Source organism: Eschrichtius robustus, chromosome 5 (genome assembly GCF_028021215.1).
Source record: "Eschrichtius robustus isolate mEscRob2 chromosome 5, mEscRob2.pri, whole genome shotgun sequence".
In the NCBI taxonomy this organism is placed as follows: domain Eukaryota; kingdom Metazoa; phylum Chordata; class Mammalia; order Artiodactyla; family Eschrichtiidae; genus Eschrichtius; species Eschrichtius robustus.
In genome coordinates, this window is record NC_090828.1 from 81990841 (window position 1) to 82008410 (window position 17570).

Genomic DNA, 17570 nt, shown 5'->3' on the forward strand with positions numbered 1-17570 from the left:
GCAGGATAGTAAAATTCAAGTAAGTCAGACAAACTCAGGTTCAAGGCCCAGCCTCGCTTTACTACTCCCTAAATGACCTGGCCAAGTTACTTCACCTCAATTTCCTCTTTAGTACAAAGGGAATAATAATGCTCACGCCTCATAAAGCTGTAAAGATTTAAAATGCAATAACATATGTAAAATGCATAGAGGGTGCCTGACAGATAACAGCAACTAAATGAATATAATTCTTCTTAAGAGTCATATATAATAGAATAATAAAATAGATCTGATAATACCCTAAGCTTGTAACTCTTCAATGGGTCCACATCACCTATAAGGTAAAGCCCTTCAATTTCTATCAAATTCTGGTTCAGTCTAACTTTTTAGGTCTCATAGCCATGCACCCTGTACCATTCTAAGCTGCCCATATAATTTGGGCCTTTATGCTTTTGCTTTTGCTATCCCTTCTGCTTGTACCACCCTGCATTTTCTATGCTCCTCAGAACCCAACCTTTCCAAGAAGCCTTAATTCTCCAATCCTCCTCTCTACCCACCAAAACCAGTAGTGACTTTCTTCTGTGCTCCCATAGCATTTTGCACACACCCATCCTAAAGCACATAATCCCCACGTGTACGATAATTGTGCATGCGTCTGTCTCTTTCCCTATACTCAAAGATTCTTGCAGTCTTATGTATCTTGGTGACTCCAGTCCCTAGCAGTACTTACCACATGGCAAATACCTAATATACTTTCATAAAAATATGAATGAAAGAAACAACCAAATGAATGCAATTTAAAGAAATCAGAACTGGAAAACAAGAAACCATCTTCTCTAGCACTGGATGGTCTACATCCAATTAATTTGGGAGGCAAATGCCAGGGGTGGCTTCTGTAGGCTGGGATGCAGTTATTCTTATTTCAGTAATAGTGTCCAGTAACCATGGTTTTTAATTCCTAGGGCATCCATAGGAACCTTTCTATTTACCATGCTGGTACTCACAAACCCTATAACCTCTTCTAGAAGAACTGGAAGAGATTCTACACACTCTTTCAGACGATGTTTTGAGAAATACACACCAGATAAAGAGGGGAGCGTGGGAGATGCCAGGACTCTACAATCAAATGTTCAAAATATTTTTTTTAACTCAGTGAAGTTGAAGGGAATACAAAGACTGAGAGAGAATAAAGCTGTCCAGTTAAAAGGAGTCTTCCTGATCTCAAAGACATCAAGGGTTTAGATAGACTTGAAAGGAAAGCTCACCAGTCCACTACATCACCATGAATCACAGAGACTGCGATTTAAACTTCTTTTAGAAGTCATTTGATTCAATTCTTGGCCTCTAGAAAAAAAAGACCCCCACCGCACCACCTTCCATTCTTGATGTAAATAGGGCTTGTCATGGCCACAGATGCCTCAGCTGTACCTGGTAATCTATTCCAAGCAGTTCTTTCTTATATACCTACATTTTAGATTGCTGATGCAGAAATACACAGCCACTTCCCTTCACACTAGCCTCAGTGGATATTAAAAAAAGTTAAACTTGGTCTTCATTATGCCCCTAATAATTTTCTTTCAAGGGAGAATAAGATACTCTTTATTGCTACAAAATGAGTAAGCTCGTGTTATATGTATGGTGCTCAAGAAATGTCTGTTTACTATATCATGTCAGAGCCTGATTTTATTCTATTATTATTATTTTAATTAATTAACGAATTAATTAATTATTGGCTGCATTGGGTCTTCACTGCTGCGCGCGGGCTCTCTCTAGCTGCAGAGTGCGGGGGCCACTCCTCGCTGCAGTGAGCAGGCCTCTCACTGCGGTGGCCTCTCTTGTTGCAGAGCATGGGCTACAGTCTTGTGGGCTTCGGTAGTGTGGCACGCGGGCTCAGCAGTTGTGGCACACGGTCCCAGTTGCTCCGCGGCATGTGGGATCCTCCCGGACCAGGGATCGAACCTGAGTCCCCTGCATTGGCAGGCAGATTCCCAGTCACTGCGCCACCAGGGAAGTCCCGATTTTATTCTAAATAGTTTTCTTTGTGGCTCACTATATATTTGGGCCTCAAGTTATCCATAGTTAGGGTGTCCACAGGAACCCCCCAGGGATTGCCCATTTCTGACATTTCATATATTATAGAGAATTCCAAGCGCTGAAAGGACCCAAACTTATCGAGTAAATAAAGACTCAAAGATTATTATTATTGTTCGTTAATCACAGGACTTTTAAAAAACAGAGTTCATCCATCTCTAATTACAATGTCAACTTAGAGCGGGCAGGTATGTGTTTAAATGGACCTAATGCTTAGCATAGCACATGGTAAATACTATTTAGATCTGATAATGAAGGAGGAGAGAAAAAGAAGGAAATTCTGGCTCATATGTGATTAATCTTACTTTAATAAAAATATGAAAGAGTCTGATAATAGAGGGGAAGGAGGGCTGATGAGGAGCAAACTAGAACTATATATTCCAGAAAGAAAGAGCAAATATGTTTAGATAGAAAGAGAAGCAAAAGAGTAGAAGTAGAGAGAAGACAAAAATTACCACCAGATACAGGCCCAAACTACTCATTCAAAAAAAGCTCATATTCAGACATATTTTTTCTCTTCAATTTTCTATAATAATCTTACTGTGAAGACCGTCTAATTTAATTGATGTCTGCAACAAGAATGTGAATAACCATACACCTCAGCAAGGAACATTACATACGGATGGGCGTCTCCCACGCAGGTGTCCAGGGTCAGAATTAATCTAACAGATGTACCCAGGGCTGATTTTCACGCATTTCAAGTAGTTAGGTTAGTCAGCTCAGCTTCTAAAAATAAGTGGATCTAATATGACAAGGTGTTTGGGGTTTTTTTGTTTTTGTTTATTTGTACTTTTCACTCTTTAAATCTAGCACTGCCTATAAAAGTGGTAGCATCAAGACATTTGAAAGCACAATTGCTGCAGCATTCAAATTTGAAGGCAAGGATTTAATGATGAAAAGCAAAGTAGCAGGAGATGCCCCTCAGCTCTGTCCAGATGGCGAGCTCCCCAAAGGCAAGCTCCATCCTGCCCCTGATTTAAAAGGGTAAGGTAGAGCAACGTGTAAATTGCTTTGTCTCCCTGCTGTTATTTTGACACAGATCCTTCAGGACCAAGGCCAGTCCCAGAAAATAGGATTGATCTCTAAGACAAAAATGCAGGCTTCAGGCTACCTATGTGGAAGAACAAATGTCAGGATCTGGGTGGGATGGTTGAAAGTGGGTTAGATGAAAGTATAATTGAGGAATGCTGACTAGCAAGAACAACTCACTAACCAGCAAGGTAATGTGATCTTAGGATGCTGTAGAAAATTCTTTGACGCCCAAGAATTTTCCACATTTAAAGCTTCTTCCTGAAGACTATACTTTCAGGGATCATTTCTATTGACACATACACACTACTATATATAAATAGATAACTGTATAGCACAGAGAACTCTACTCAGTACTCTTAATGGCCTATATGGGAAAAGAAGCTAAAAAAGAGTAGATATAGGTATATGTATAACAGATTCACTTTGCTGTACACCTGAAACTAACACAACATTGTACATCAATTATACCCCAATAAAAAAATTTAAAATTAAAAAAAAAAAAAAGCTTCTTTCTGAAGAGACAGATGCACAAAATAAATCAACCAAAACTACACAACTGGAGTCTCAGAATAGATATTTTTCTCCTGAGGAGGTACTATACCTTCAGCAGTATTTTAGAACCATTACAGAAATAGTGTGACTATAGCTTACCTTGCTTTTAAGCTTCTGGGTGACAGAATAACTCTGCCCAAAAGGTGGCAAAAGAAATAAAAGAAAGAAAAAAAAAAAAAAAAGAAATAAAGAAATCTCCTTGGAAAGGAGGTATTGAGGAGTTAAATAACTCGCCTGACATCACAGCAAATCAGGGCCAGAGCTCGCTATAATTCAGTGTTTCCAATTAGCAGGCCTCTGCTTATGGTCAAGGGGTATTGATTCCTAGGCTGCGAATACCACTTACTGTCTTCCATTACTCTGAAGCGCCCCGAGGAAATGAAGAGCTAGCACTTACCTTTGACAATTTGCTTTGCACACGCGTTGTAAACCTGCTCTTGGGTCGTGGTGGGAGGCAGCACTCTGTCGAAGACATATGGCTTTCCTTGCTAGAAGGAAACAGCAAAGCACATTAGACGCTTAGGAAGAAAAGGCACTAATGGCAGTAGTCAGACCGTAGGCACTAAGTCACCAAACCCACTCTTTAAGGCAGTTCCTTACCAAGACTAGGGAAATTTTCTTTCTTTTTCTTTCTTTTTTTAAAAATAAATTTATTTAGTTATTTTTATTTTTGGCTGCGTTGGGTCTTCGTTGCTGTGCGCGGGCTAAGCGCGGTGAGCGGGGGCTACTCTTCGTTGCAATGCACGGGCTTCTCATTGCGGTGGCTTCTCTTGTTGCGGAGCAGGGGCTCTAGGACCGCGGGCTTCAGTAGTTGTGGCACTCGGGCTCAGTAGTTGTAGCTAACGGGCTCCAGAGCGCAGGCTCAGTAGTTGTGGCGCACGGGCTTAGTTGCTCCGCAGCATGTGGGATCTTCCCGGACCAGGGCTCGAACCCGTGTCCCCTGCATTGGCAAGCGGATTCTTAACCACTGCGCCACCAGGGAAGCCCACGACTAGGGAAATTTTCTAACATGAACCACACCTATACTGTTTGTGTGTGTGTACTGTATGTTGAGAATCGGAAAGGAGAAAGAAGAAAAACATTTTTTTTTCTACTTGAAACACCTTTTCTGATGAAATGTAGGTTGACACGTCATTCACGCATTTAAACAAATATTTAGTCACTGAGAGTTTCTTCTGAGCCAGGCATAGACTAGATGCTAACCAAATCAGAAGACAGTCCTGCCTGGAGAGCATTCAATCAAGTGTGACGGCTATAATGAGCAAGAAAGCAAACACACAGGAAAATGCAACGTGCCTAGGTATAACGTAAAGGGACAGAGGGGATGAGAGAAGGCCAAAGAAGACCTCCGTGAAGCAGTACCAGTTAAGTGGATCTTTAAAAGATCAGAAAGGTTGAGGCATGTGAAGAACCGTGGAAGAACATTCCAGGCAAAGGGTGGAGCAGACAGGAAGGGGCCTGGGGTGCTCAAGGAACTAGAGGGTGTACAAGAGGAGATGGGAAAGGAAATTAGCCAAGGTAACGCACTTGGATTCTATTCAATGGGAAGATGCCATCATCTGATTTAAGAAGCTGCTCTTGATAGCCAGATATTATTGCTCTGTGTCCTAGATTACTCTAGTGTTTTCTTCACATGCATAAGTGGTGTCTTAACTGGGTGGAGGCTTTGGAGATAAAGGGGGACCTCTACATAAATATGTTTATAAATACATAAATCAAGTGCTCTCCCCAGGTGTGGGCTCTGGGGATTTGGCCCGACACTGGGCTGTGTGCGATTGGAGGAGGGAACTGCTGGAGGGAAGGGAAGAGGTTCTGCTGAGGTGCTACTGATTCCTGAGGTGCAGAGCCCTGCCACTCCACCACTCAGCGTTCAACAAGCAGTTACTGGGCGTTTCTGCGCCCGGTGCTGCACACTGGGGAAGCGGGTGGGGAGGACAGACACTGCCTCTTCCCCTGGAGAACCCCCCATCACAGCACCTCTTCCCCACCGATTACCGCCCAGGCAAGGGGTGGTCCTGCCCCGGCCCCTTCACCTTCACTTTCCCCAAGTGCAGAAGGGAGGGCAGGAGAGTAGAAGGGAGGAGAGGAGAGAGCCCAGAGCCTCCTTCACTCCCACCCTGCACCTCCTACACGTGGCTCTGGACATGGGGAACCACCCAAGGACAGTCTGACACCTCGAAAAGATAACCGCTCATGGGGGGATCCAAGGACAAGGCTTGTTACATCCTATAACCTTCACACAGAAGGAAGCACACAGCTGTCAGACCGGCTTAACGTTTCACTCCTCTATGTCTATGGTAAAGCCACACGTAGGTGAGGCTATGCGTTAGGGCTGTGCTCTCAAGCTTTAGTCTTTAAAAAAAAAAGAGATTGCTCCAACCAGGTAAACGAGCTACTTCCAACTTGGTTTTAGAAAAAAATGGAGAATTTTCAGGTACGATCAAATTTTGGTTTTATACAAAGCAGCAGAACCATTCATTCTGTTAAAATTCTGGAAAGGGATTATTTCCCGATGTTTTGTTCCCAGCAAGTCTCATTCAATCAGTGAATCTAGTATTTGGCTGAATAACCATGATTATACTCCTCACCGCAATCTATTGCCAATGGTCAGCCCACCATATTCTTAGCAGCTTTATCTATTTGTAAAATTCAACTAAATGTCAGTAGTGTCAAAGGTTAGAATAAACATTTACAGAGTTTGCCTAAGTATTTGTCGTCCGCTGAACCTTCTGGAAAGAAAATGCAGCTTTGCTTAATTTAAAACAAATCCATTATTTCTCCAAACTTGATGAGAATCACCAAAATAAACCGTCTTGTGTACAGCATGATCCTGCTTTAGGTTTTAGAGAAAATGCACTTGACACAGCAGGGGAAAGGACCTATTAAATTATAGTATATGGTACAAAAAATAGGACTCCCCAATTTTGCCCTTTAATTTAAAATGTTTGTTGGAGTGTGCTATGCTTTCACTTTAAGAGACATAGAAAGCAAGAAATCTCTACTCTTCATTTCAATAATATCACATTTACCAAGTGACAAACGTATAATACAACAATTTTCCATAAGCTGAAGTTAATTCCCAAACAGAAACTGCCTTCGAGAAAAGAGAAAACTTAGAAAATGATTTGTTATGAGACTTATCTTGTCAGGATTAGAACATAAATTAGTTAAAAATGTAAGCATTTTTATGTGTCTTTTCATGCACTGAGGCGGTCATAGGCTTTTATTTTCAAGAACTGACTTGCGGCATAGTGTGCCAGCTGTATATACAACTGCCATTTAAGCACAAATAACAACAACGAACTCATCAATCTCTGCTGTTTTGGTAAAGAAATGAAAATCTCACAAATCCTGGTCGAGACTGCAGCAAAGACCCCCAGGAGACAAGAGTCTCCCTGTTTCTGATCTCACTGTGGCTGAGGGTTTCTGTGGGCAGGCAATGGGCCCAGCTTGCTCTAGTTGTCACTACATTTGCAGCTGCAGAATAAATTTTTGGATTTACATTTTAATATGGGTGCTGGGTGCTAACATTTGAAACTGAATGATGAGGTCACCAGTTACTCCTTCTGGAGACACTTTCCTTTCCAGGCACCTATTCAGCACATGGTTCTCTGAGACCTCTCTGGCCACTCTGTCCGTGACCTTTGCTGATGTCTCTTCCAGACTTCTGAGTGACAGTGTGTCCTGGACCCAGCCTCCTCTCTGTAATTCAAATGAACATGTCAGCCTTCAAATCTCACCCAAGCTCCAGATTCATATACTCAATCGCCTGCTAGACATTTCCACTCGGATGTCCATTAGCCTTCTCAAACTTGACTGGACAAAAAAGAACCATCAAGCCCTCTATGTCTGAGTAATAATTGCACCACCAATCACCTAGTACTCAGGCCAAAATCATTCATCATGTCCCATAGATTCCAAATCCAAAGTATATCCCAAATTCTATCGCTTCCCACCATCTACACCACATAACCCCAGTCCAAGCCACCATCGTTTCTCATGAAGACAACAGCTACAGTCTCCTGACTGGTCTCCCTGCCTCCATTCTTGCTCCTAACAATCCAATCTTCACTTAGCAGTCAGAGTGAGCTTTCTAGAACTATAAATCAAATGATATCATCCCTCTTAAAATTCTCCAGTGGCTCCTATTATACTTAGACTAGACCCTCTCCACCCTCAGCTCCCTGCATTCTCCTCCATCTTACTACAGCATAGGCCACTGGACTTCCTTCAGTACCGTACTTATTCCTCGGCTCAGAGCCTTTGCTCTTAACTCTTCCACCTTCTTGGAATTCTCTCACTGCAGATCTTCACTTGGCTCACCACAGATCTTCATTTGGCTGTCTCTTCATCCCCTGCCAGATGTCAACTCCAACTTCTCCTCCTTTGAGGGCTTCCGTGACCCTAAACTAAAGCAGCCCCACCCCACCCTGACATCACTTTCTATTACATTACCCTATTTGGTTTGCTCCACAGCAATTACTATGTGACCCATTCTCAACCAATCAAATGGACCACTACTATTAAAGCATCTAACCAGCTCAGACAGAAGCCATATACATGCCAAGACCTAATTGCATGTTATGCAAACCTGCTGCAATTTATGAAAGGAATCTGGATGGGACACACACTCCACATACATTACAACTGAAAATAAGGTAACCCAGCTTTGCCATGAAAGTCTCTCGCAGAGCAGTGCTAATTGCATGGGAGCGGTGTAGCTAAATAACTTACCAGGATCACATACAAAAAAATAACAGCAGATGGTTCTTACATTTTTATAGTTAAAATTAAAAAAAAAAAAAATCAAACCACCAGAATTCCTATCAAGTTATTGAGAGCAAAATGTCTGTGAACCATATGGCCTGTCTGTTAATACATTTGACCTGTTTGTTACCCAACAACTGTTCCCCATCCTGGAAGGAATATTACTCTGGGAGACAGAAGAAAGCAAAAGACCCACTTAAAGTTTTAGAAAATGGGCACCAGGAGAGAGGTTAAGGAAACTGAAATTAATTATGCCCAAGAAGAGATAATCAAGAGGTAATCTAATAACAATCTCTGAGACCAACCAAGGGTTGTGACCAAAGGGGGCCAATGATTTAAATGATTTGTCTTCTATCTTTATTAAGAAAGAAAGAAACAGGAAAAAAAGACTTAAATTTCCACAACGAGATTTAAACTCACTCTGTGGGATTATCTTCAGACACTGAGTAGAGGAAGTGATTACTGAGAATATCACTAACCTCTCCATCCCAGATGTTTGTGTGACTTCACTCCTGAAAGTACAGAATATGACAAGTTCTTCCTGTGCTGACCACCTTCTCACTACTGTCCACCAACACCATCACCAACCACTGTGATCCAAATCCTTTTATATTTTATCTCTTTTAATTCTCACAGTAACTCCATGAGGTAGGTATTATTATCTCCATTTCACAAACTGGAAAACTAAGGCCCAGTCACATCATCAGCTCTATTACTTTGGGGAAATTACTTTAAGTCTCTAATTTCAAGTGTTCTTCCTTTACATCATGCTGTTTTCCTAGGTAGCTAATGATTTATTGGAAAAGTAGGAGACACTTGGAACAGCAGATGTTAGGACTAACATGAAAGATTGAAGCAAAGCGATTAATGAGGCAACAAAAGACAGAGAGCCCTACCATAGCCTACGGAAGTCGAGACAGTGTTAACCATGAAGATGGGACTGACAGGAACCCAATGAGGAAAGAAGGGCTTAAGATCAGGAAAGAAGGACAAGACTGGCAAGAAACACGGTGGGCATGCACATGGCAAGGCTTCCTTGCAACAGAAGGAATTAAAAACAGGTGAAAGCCAACCAGAGGCACGGAAAAGGCAGATGTAAGACTTGTTATGAAAAGAAGGAGTTATTAAGAAAAATTCTAAAATTTTTCAGAGCCAAAACGTCCTTGGTCCAAACGCAGCATTGTGTTTTACAAACAAACAAACGAGATTGGGAGAGGGTAGACGACCTGCAGAAAGTCACCCAGCCAATTAGGTGCGTAGCAGGTCTGTGCCTAGAATCCAGACCTCCTGGCTCCCTGTCTCATGCTCTGAGAGTTCTGGCTTTAGAATCAATTGCTCTCTCTGAACATCAAGGAAACAAGCATGAGCCTCTGGTACTTTTTTCCCCTGCTTTCTTCCCCATCAATTCTGAATTATTTCCAAATGTACAATTGATTAGTTCAACAAAGAGTTCTTGCTATGAGAGCTGGAGCAGTACAGCAGGAGAATTAGAATCATGGCCTCTCAGAGTTAACATGAACTCGAGAGCCAGCCCATCCAATGCCCTCTCAATGCACAGCTCTCATCTCCACAGCCCTGCCAGGCAGCAGGGAACCTGCTCGAAACTCAACTAGCTCCAACTGTTAGAAAGTTGTGTTCTTGTATTGATTTAAAATTGGCCTCCCTGAAGCATTAGCCCTGGCGCTGTCCTCCAGAACAAGACAGACCAAGGCTCTTGGCCTACATTTACATGGCAGTTTTTTTTCACTTTGGGAGCTAAGTGTTCAACATCCACATCTCTTTTCTCTGAGAGAGAAAGGCAGATGTGCTTCCTTCCGGACAGGTGTATGGATATGTCTTGAACTGAAGGACTCCAAAGATGTCCAAGGTTAAGACATCAGTAAAACATTATATTAGTTTGCACAAGAATAAATCAAATAAGATAAACTCATAAACTGTCCAGGGCTTGGCAAACAATCTGAAAGAATGTTTCTAAAACATTAACTAAAAAGCAGGAAGCCTTTGGGTTAATGTTGATACTCATTTTTTTATCGACACACATATTCTGCCAGAAGAAGTTTTGCTTTGTGTTGTTTATTGAAATACAGCTCACATACCATTCACCCCTTTAATAAGAAAGTACAATTCAGTGGTTGTCAGAACATCCACAAGGTTGTGCAACCATCACCTCTGTCTAATTCCAGAGCATTTTCATCCCCCCAAAGAGAAACTCTGTACACATTAGCAGTCACTCCCCAGCCTCTCAATTCCCCCTGCCCTGGGCAACCACTAATCTACTTCCTGTCTTTACAGATTTGCCTGTCCTGGAATCATATGATAGATAGCTTTTTGTGACAGGTTTCTTTTACTTATAATGTTTTCGAGGTTCATCCATGTTGTAGAATGAATCACTTCATTCACTTTCATGACTGAATAAAATTCCACTGTATGCATTTACCACATTTCATGTATCCATTCACCAATTGATGGACATTTGGGTTGTTTCCAGTTTTTGGCTATTATGAGTCCTGCTATGAACATTCATGTAGAAGTTTTTATGTGGACATATATTTTCATTTCTCCTGGTTATGTAACTAGGAGTGGAATTTCTGGGTGATATAGTAACTCTACGTTTAACTTTTTGAAGAACTGACAAATTGTTTTCCAAAGTGGCTATACCATTTTACATTCCCACCAGCAGCATATCAGGGTTCTAATTTCTCCACATCCTTGTCAACACTTGTAATTATCTGTTTTCTTTATTATAGCCATCCTAGTGGGCAGGGCAGTGGTATTTCTTGGTGATATCAGGAGACGTTTTTAAATTGACACTTACATCATAAAATTTATATTAATATATATTATGGACACAGAGATGTTCCCAGGCATTGTAACACATTGTTGTGCTGTTATGTTAACATTTATAAAATGGCCCAGAATGAATCATCTTATGAAAACTATAAGTTATACACATCCACATGCTTTAAGAAAGAGAACAGTGGACCAGGAGGAGGGGACTCATAAAGGGATTTATAATAGTGTTTCTGTACTCCTCACTCCAGTAGCCAATACTTAACGTTGCCCAAAGAAGGCTGCCTACCAAAATATGGTGGAAATGAACCCAAATAGACTTGGGTATAATTCCCATTTCTCTGAGGCTCAGTTTCCTCGTCTGTAAAACAGAGTCAATATTATCCACAATTCAGGCCTCCTGTGAGGATTAGATGTGCTCATGCAAGTAAAGGATCTAGGGCAGTGCCTGGTGTTACAGAAGATGCTCAAGACATGGTCAGTGTTACTCTGTTACGAAAAATTTGAGCCAATTTTCACCAGGCATTTGTATTGCAAACTTACTCAGCAGTGACCCTTTAAAGGAAGGGATGCTAATAAGTGATAATCATTCATAATGTACCAGCTCCGAGACTTGGCATGCCGGTGCCCGTACCACACCCAAGTGCCAAATCACACCTCAGGCATCTAGGCCCCCAGGTCTGCGACTCGTGAGCTCTGCTCCACAGAGCATGGGGGCCACTTAATTTCCAGGGATCCTCGAAAAAATTACTCTGTTCTAAGGCCATCTCCTACACTCTTTAAAAATAAATAGAATTTCCATGTTCAGTCATAATGCTTGTTCAGGAAAGCGGAGGAGCTGTGTCTGGTACAGGCACTTGTAGACTCTCCAGCTTTGCTATTACAGACTTGGACCCTCCTGGAAACATCTGTGATTATACCAACTGCAAGCCTAAAGCAGATGCTTCCAGGGTCCTGACCATATCCCCTCAATCTTCACCATTTCCACGCACACTGGCCCGACCTCCAGCATCTGCATCTCTGCCTGAGGGCTTTTCTGGCGCTGGAGCCCTCTCTGTCACCCGCAGCAGGCCAGAAGGACCTCCCCAGCACCAGCCCAGCGGTCCTCAACCAATGACTGACAGGAGTTGGGATAAACACTTCAGCTCCCTCACCCAGGGGTGGAAGGGGAGGTGAGAGTGACTCTGAGGCAGGTATTCCAAACTGGCTCCCAAGGTTCCCCACTGGGACGGAACTCCCGTTCCACGTGGTGGTAACCTGCGTGATGACACGCTCTCTGTTGGTTTCCTTCTCTTCCCTGTCTCACTTCTCCACTCCTCATCAGTGTCTCCAGGAACCACCTCCCAAAGAAACTTGCATTTGAATCCCTTCTCAGTGTCTGCTTCTGGGAAGGTTCAAAGTAAGGCAAAATCCCAGACATTTTTGCTCTTTCAATCAGTAAGTAGGTCCTAAGAGATTCGGGGTTTGTTGAATCACTGTCAAATATGGAGCCATCACATTTGATTGATGTCCAGACCGGGGAGGGGGCTGGTGGGTGATTGGAAATCGAAATCCTTATTAAAATTTAACAGGGTGTGGGTTTGGGACACTGTCCTAGAGAAGGAGGTGACTTTTTCTTCATCAAAAGGTGCTGGTCACTTGCCAAGCCTCGGGTCCATGGGGCCACATCTGCCCAGAGGATTACCAATTTCTCGCCTACACAAATGAGGGCTCCAGGCGCCTGAAGATCCTGACCTAGCAGAGTGTCTTGGACATAGTGATACAGGGTAGGTGCTCAGTAAAATTCTGCTGCTGCTGCTGATGACTAATTCCTGCAGACGAGCATGCAGGGTACCAGGACACCATGAAATGGTGCTGGGGTGCTGGAGGGAGGGACGGAATCCAGACTCATCGTCTCTCTCCAGAGTATCAGAAACATCAGTTGTTACTGACCATTCTCGTGCCCCCCTCTCCAAGATTTTGGAGAGTTGCCCTATCTTTTTCTGCATCCCTTTACTCCTCTTTACCCCATCACCTACCTTCCCATGTATCTGGAACTGGCCTGCAAATTCCCAAAGCAGAAAGAAACCTCTCTGTGCCAAAGCATCCCATATCCAGCAGTGACCAGCTCTTTGCCATCACTGTTACATCCTCTCCTGGGTCCACCCATCTGCAAATGTAGCCTCACAAGGAGACCCTGAGGCCAATCAGCCTGATTGTTCCCATCAGCTGAACCCTCCAGCTCCATCTTCTCCTCGCCACTCCACTGCCTGTCCCCATCTACGTTGGGATGACTCTCTGACCGGGGATAGAAATGCTAAGCCAGAGCTGGGCCCAGACATTCCCATCTCCCTCCCCACACTGGCTCTGTGCCCCAGGGAAGGAGCTCGGTGCCAGTTCTGGCCAAAGCCAAGGCTGTTCCCAGGAGAGGCTGCAATAAAACTGACGACCATGAAGCCAGTGGAAGCAACTGGCTTCCACTGGAGTTGCCAAGGCAATGCCAACCTCTGCACGTCTTGAGAAGGAACAAAGGCAACACACAAGCATGAATCTTGTAAGCCTTCTTCCTGCAGGAAACCAGCCTCCAATTCTTTCCTTTCTGCCAAACGTCCTGCTGCACGGACACACAAGCGCTGTCAAAATCGCAGACAGCTATGAAGAAACACTCTGGGAAGGCAAACTGCCCAAGTGACAATGAAGAAATTCCGAATTATTGCCTGGCTGATGGACAAAATGAAGGCAGAAGCGTTACTTTTGTGAGCGAAATTAATGGGATCTGTGTTTCAAAAATAAGGTTCTTATTTGTATGTGATTTTCATTTGTTATCAAAATACAATGAACTCCCCCCAGTCTTTGCCCTTCAGCTGTTCTGTACCCTAATCTACCAAGACGAAGAGATTAGGAGAGAGTCAGAGGAATTGATTCTACTCCAGGACCTCGTCCCACACATACTTTGTGACCTCAAACAATTTACCTATATTTTCTGGGTCTCTTCCTCTCTGACAAGTGAAAGATTGGCTGTTTCCAGCTCTAACGTGTTGTAACAGTAATGAGGACCACAGGGGTTCTGGAATTTTTCCCCATAAGAGTGGCCTCTGTCTTGACCACATAGGGCATGAGAGGAGGTAATCTGTAAACCAGGGTGATCTCAGTGTTCTATAGACTTGGAGAAATGAATAAAAGTTGCTGCTGTAGTTGTCTCAGGAGATCTGGTTTTCTGCCAAGTCAATTCAGGGGAAAAAACAATCAAACCTTTCTCACTGGACAGAAGGTGAAAAGCTATTTCATTGAAGGGAGGGTTTATTTTGCCAAATGACAAAGAGCAAAAACGACCCTGAGCCTTCTTTCTGGGGCACGCCGCCCTGGTGGCAGCTTCCTCGTGAGGCACTGGGCAATCCAGTCAAACTGCCACTCTGCAAACCTCTCCCAGTGATGCCAAGACTCCCGGTGGCATCTCCAACAACATGGAAGCCACATGGTTAACACATACATGTTCTCGTCCCTTTAGTTGAAAAATGAAATATAGGGCTTCCCTGGTGGCGCAGTGGTTGAGAATCTGCCTGCCAATGCAGGGGACACGGATTCGAGCCCTGGTCTGGGAGGATCCCACATGCCGTGGAGCGACTAGGCCCGTGAGCCACAACTGCTGAGCCTGCGCGTCTGGAGCCTGTGCTCCGCAACAAGAGAGGCCGCGATAGTGAGAGGCCCGCGCACCGTGATGAAGAGTGGCCACCGCTTGCCGCAACTAGAGAAAGCCCGCGTGCAGCAACGAAGACCCAACGCAGCCATAAAAAAATAAATAGATAAAATTAAAAAAAAAAAAAAAGAAAGAAATATAAAAACTTTTCCCCAGACCTGCGCTTGACTAGGTATGGGGCGCACAGAGACTTCTGATAAACGTGCACTGCAAATATTTACTACAAATAGAACTAATATTCTGCTAATTTTTTCACTCTTCAGAAACAGCTTACATAATTGTAATTTTCCCATGCATTGGACAGCAATTCTGCTTTTATGGTATATTCAGGTCCCTCATCTCCATTTCAAAGGGAATATTAGCTTCCCTTTCTGAAGAATAACTTCCCATGACCATAGGCAAAGCAACAATTTGAGCTGAGACTGGGATCCAGAGTTCCTGGTTCCCAGCCAAGCCTTCTACCCATAGCACCATATTGCAGCTTGTCACTGATCCTCCAAGAACGTAGTTCATCTCCAACTACAGGTTTTCTAAGCATTCCACACATTTGGGTTTAGAACGCAGTATGACCTTGCTTTTAAGGTTTTAACCTTGCTTTTAATGCAGCATAAGGCTTGCTTTTACATATTACTGGAAACACGACTCCCGTACGTTACAGAAAAAGATATCCCACAAAATAGAATGCTTACATTAACCAAAACCAGCACCAGTTGTTAAGTTTGGGGTAGCTACGTTACAGTGGGCATCTAGGGTGCCGGCCCCATTGGATTAGAGAGCATTAGCCCTGTAAAGGGCAGCTGCTCCACGCAAGCTCATTAGCTCTTCCACATCCAGCAAAGCCTAGAATGGATGGGCTGGAACTCAGGATGCATAAGGCTCAGGCATCCCAGTCTCATGAAACTATATCCTCATCTAGGAGAACAGAAGTTTGACCCATTGAAGCAGACTTACCCAGTTAGCAAATGAGGTACTTGGGACACACCAAAAAAGAAAAAAAAAAAAAAAAAAAAAGTTTTGTTGTTTTCAAGATTCAGTGTTACTGAACTCAGCCACAATTTTGTATTCAGCAAATCTAAAAAAAAAAAAAGCCGTTTTAAGTGCAGTGGACACAGAAGGCTTGCGTCTTTTCAAAAATTTACATTTTAACTGGAGGCTAGGGCACCATATTTGTCAGCACTTAAGGCACTGGAAGGTCTGGGTGACCACAAACAAGTTGGGATTTAGAGTAAAGTCTCCCAACACTTCCTTCTGCCTGCCCACGCCGCTCCTCCTGACTTGAAGTTCCACCATGTGAACCATTAATGCATCAGACAACAAGAGAAACTAGTATGGTTCCAGAAGGCTGTTAGAAATAGCTTTCTAGTGTTCTGCCAGGAGCAGCAATTAGCTCATCAGATTCATTAGTTTATAGAACCGAGATAAACCCATTGTTCATTTCTGAGTAGACAATCAGGGAGGGGAGGAGTTTCCCGGGCAAACAGGGAGAGTCAGGACGACAGGCAGAAGGCACCAAAGGCAAATGCATCTCCTTCACCACCAGCCTAGGATGGGTCAGCAGGTAATTGTTTAAACCTATTACTCCAAGCAGCTTTTGCTCAACTACTGTTATCTAGGATTAATATACACCCAGTTATCTGAAGGGCTGCTTGTGGGTGCCTTCTCCTTTGAGAAGGGACGCTGTGTTCATCATTCTCATCCCATGTTTCCTTTCTGTATCTCCCTCTTCATTAGCACGTTTCAAGAAAAGGAAGGAGTTGGTGTATTAATTTTTTTTCCTTTGTCCTCCTTCAGACCACTGCCCCATCTTGGCCCTCTTTCTCCATCAAACTACTTAGAAGGAAGGTTGGTCTCTTGTTTCTAGTACGTCTCGCTCCTTCCCCTCACATCCTGCCGTCTAATTTTTGTCCTCATTCAGCTGCTTTCTTAAAGGGCTCCATGGTCTGCTAATCATCAGATCTAAGCCCTCTGACAGCCTGCAACATCCTCAAAGTTTATACAGCATTTAGAATTATGCGGCAGCCCTGGCTTCTGGTGAAGCTCTGATCCACTGTCTCCCTAGATACTGTACTCTGTCGCTCAGTACCCTTTCCTGTCTTCCTGCCGCTAGTTCTCCTTGCTGCCAACTCCAAATAAAGAATGTCCCCAGCTCTCTCACTGGACCTCTTCTCTTTCCTTTGCACCCTCCTCTTCTGTACTCTCTCCCATGGGAGAGCTCAAACACTTCCATAGTTTCAACCATAAGTTGTGTGCAAAAGGCTCACAAAAGTCCCCTCCTAACTCTGAGCCTCTCACCCATGTTACCAACTGTTTGATTAAAACCTCCAACTAGATGTCCCGAAATACCTTATACAATGGATGCTGACGAGAGAATTCATTGCCTTCTTCCTCCTCATCTTCTCCCCCCCCCCCTTTTTCTACCACTGTCCCCAATTATCTAAACTGAAAAGCTCAGAGTCATCTTGCCCACAGCTCTCCCTCACCACTGTCACCCAGACCATTGCCACAGAACAGTGGTTCATTTCTTTGGCCTATCTCTTGCTTTGCATCTCAGCTATCCTTATTACTTTTTGCCTACACTTGTGCAAGAGCCTTCTAGGGGGTCTACTTGTCTCGTCTCTCTCCAGTGCATTCTACATCCTTTGCCAAATCCACCTACCTTTGGCCCTGCTCCTAAAAGGTGGCA

At 43.5% G+C, this 17570-nt stretch overlaps 1 protein-coding gene across 1 annotated transcript in view; it reads right to left on the reverse strand.

The window, feature by feature from the left end:
* Positions 1–17570, reverse strand: part of KIF5C (kinesin family member 5C) — a 170467-nt gene that overhangs the window by 111889 nt on the left and 41008 nt on the right. The window contains exon 2 of the mRNA XM_068545144.1: positions 4052–4142. Coding sequence (XP_068401245.1) covers positions 4052–4142 — 91 coding nt within the window. The remainder of the gene's footprint in view (positions 1–4051; positions 4143–17570) is intronic.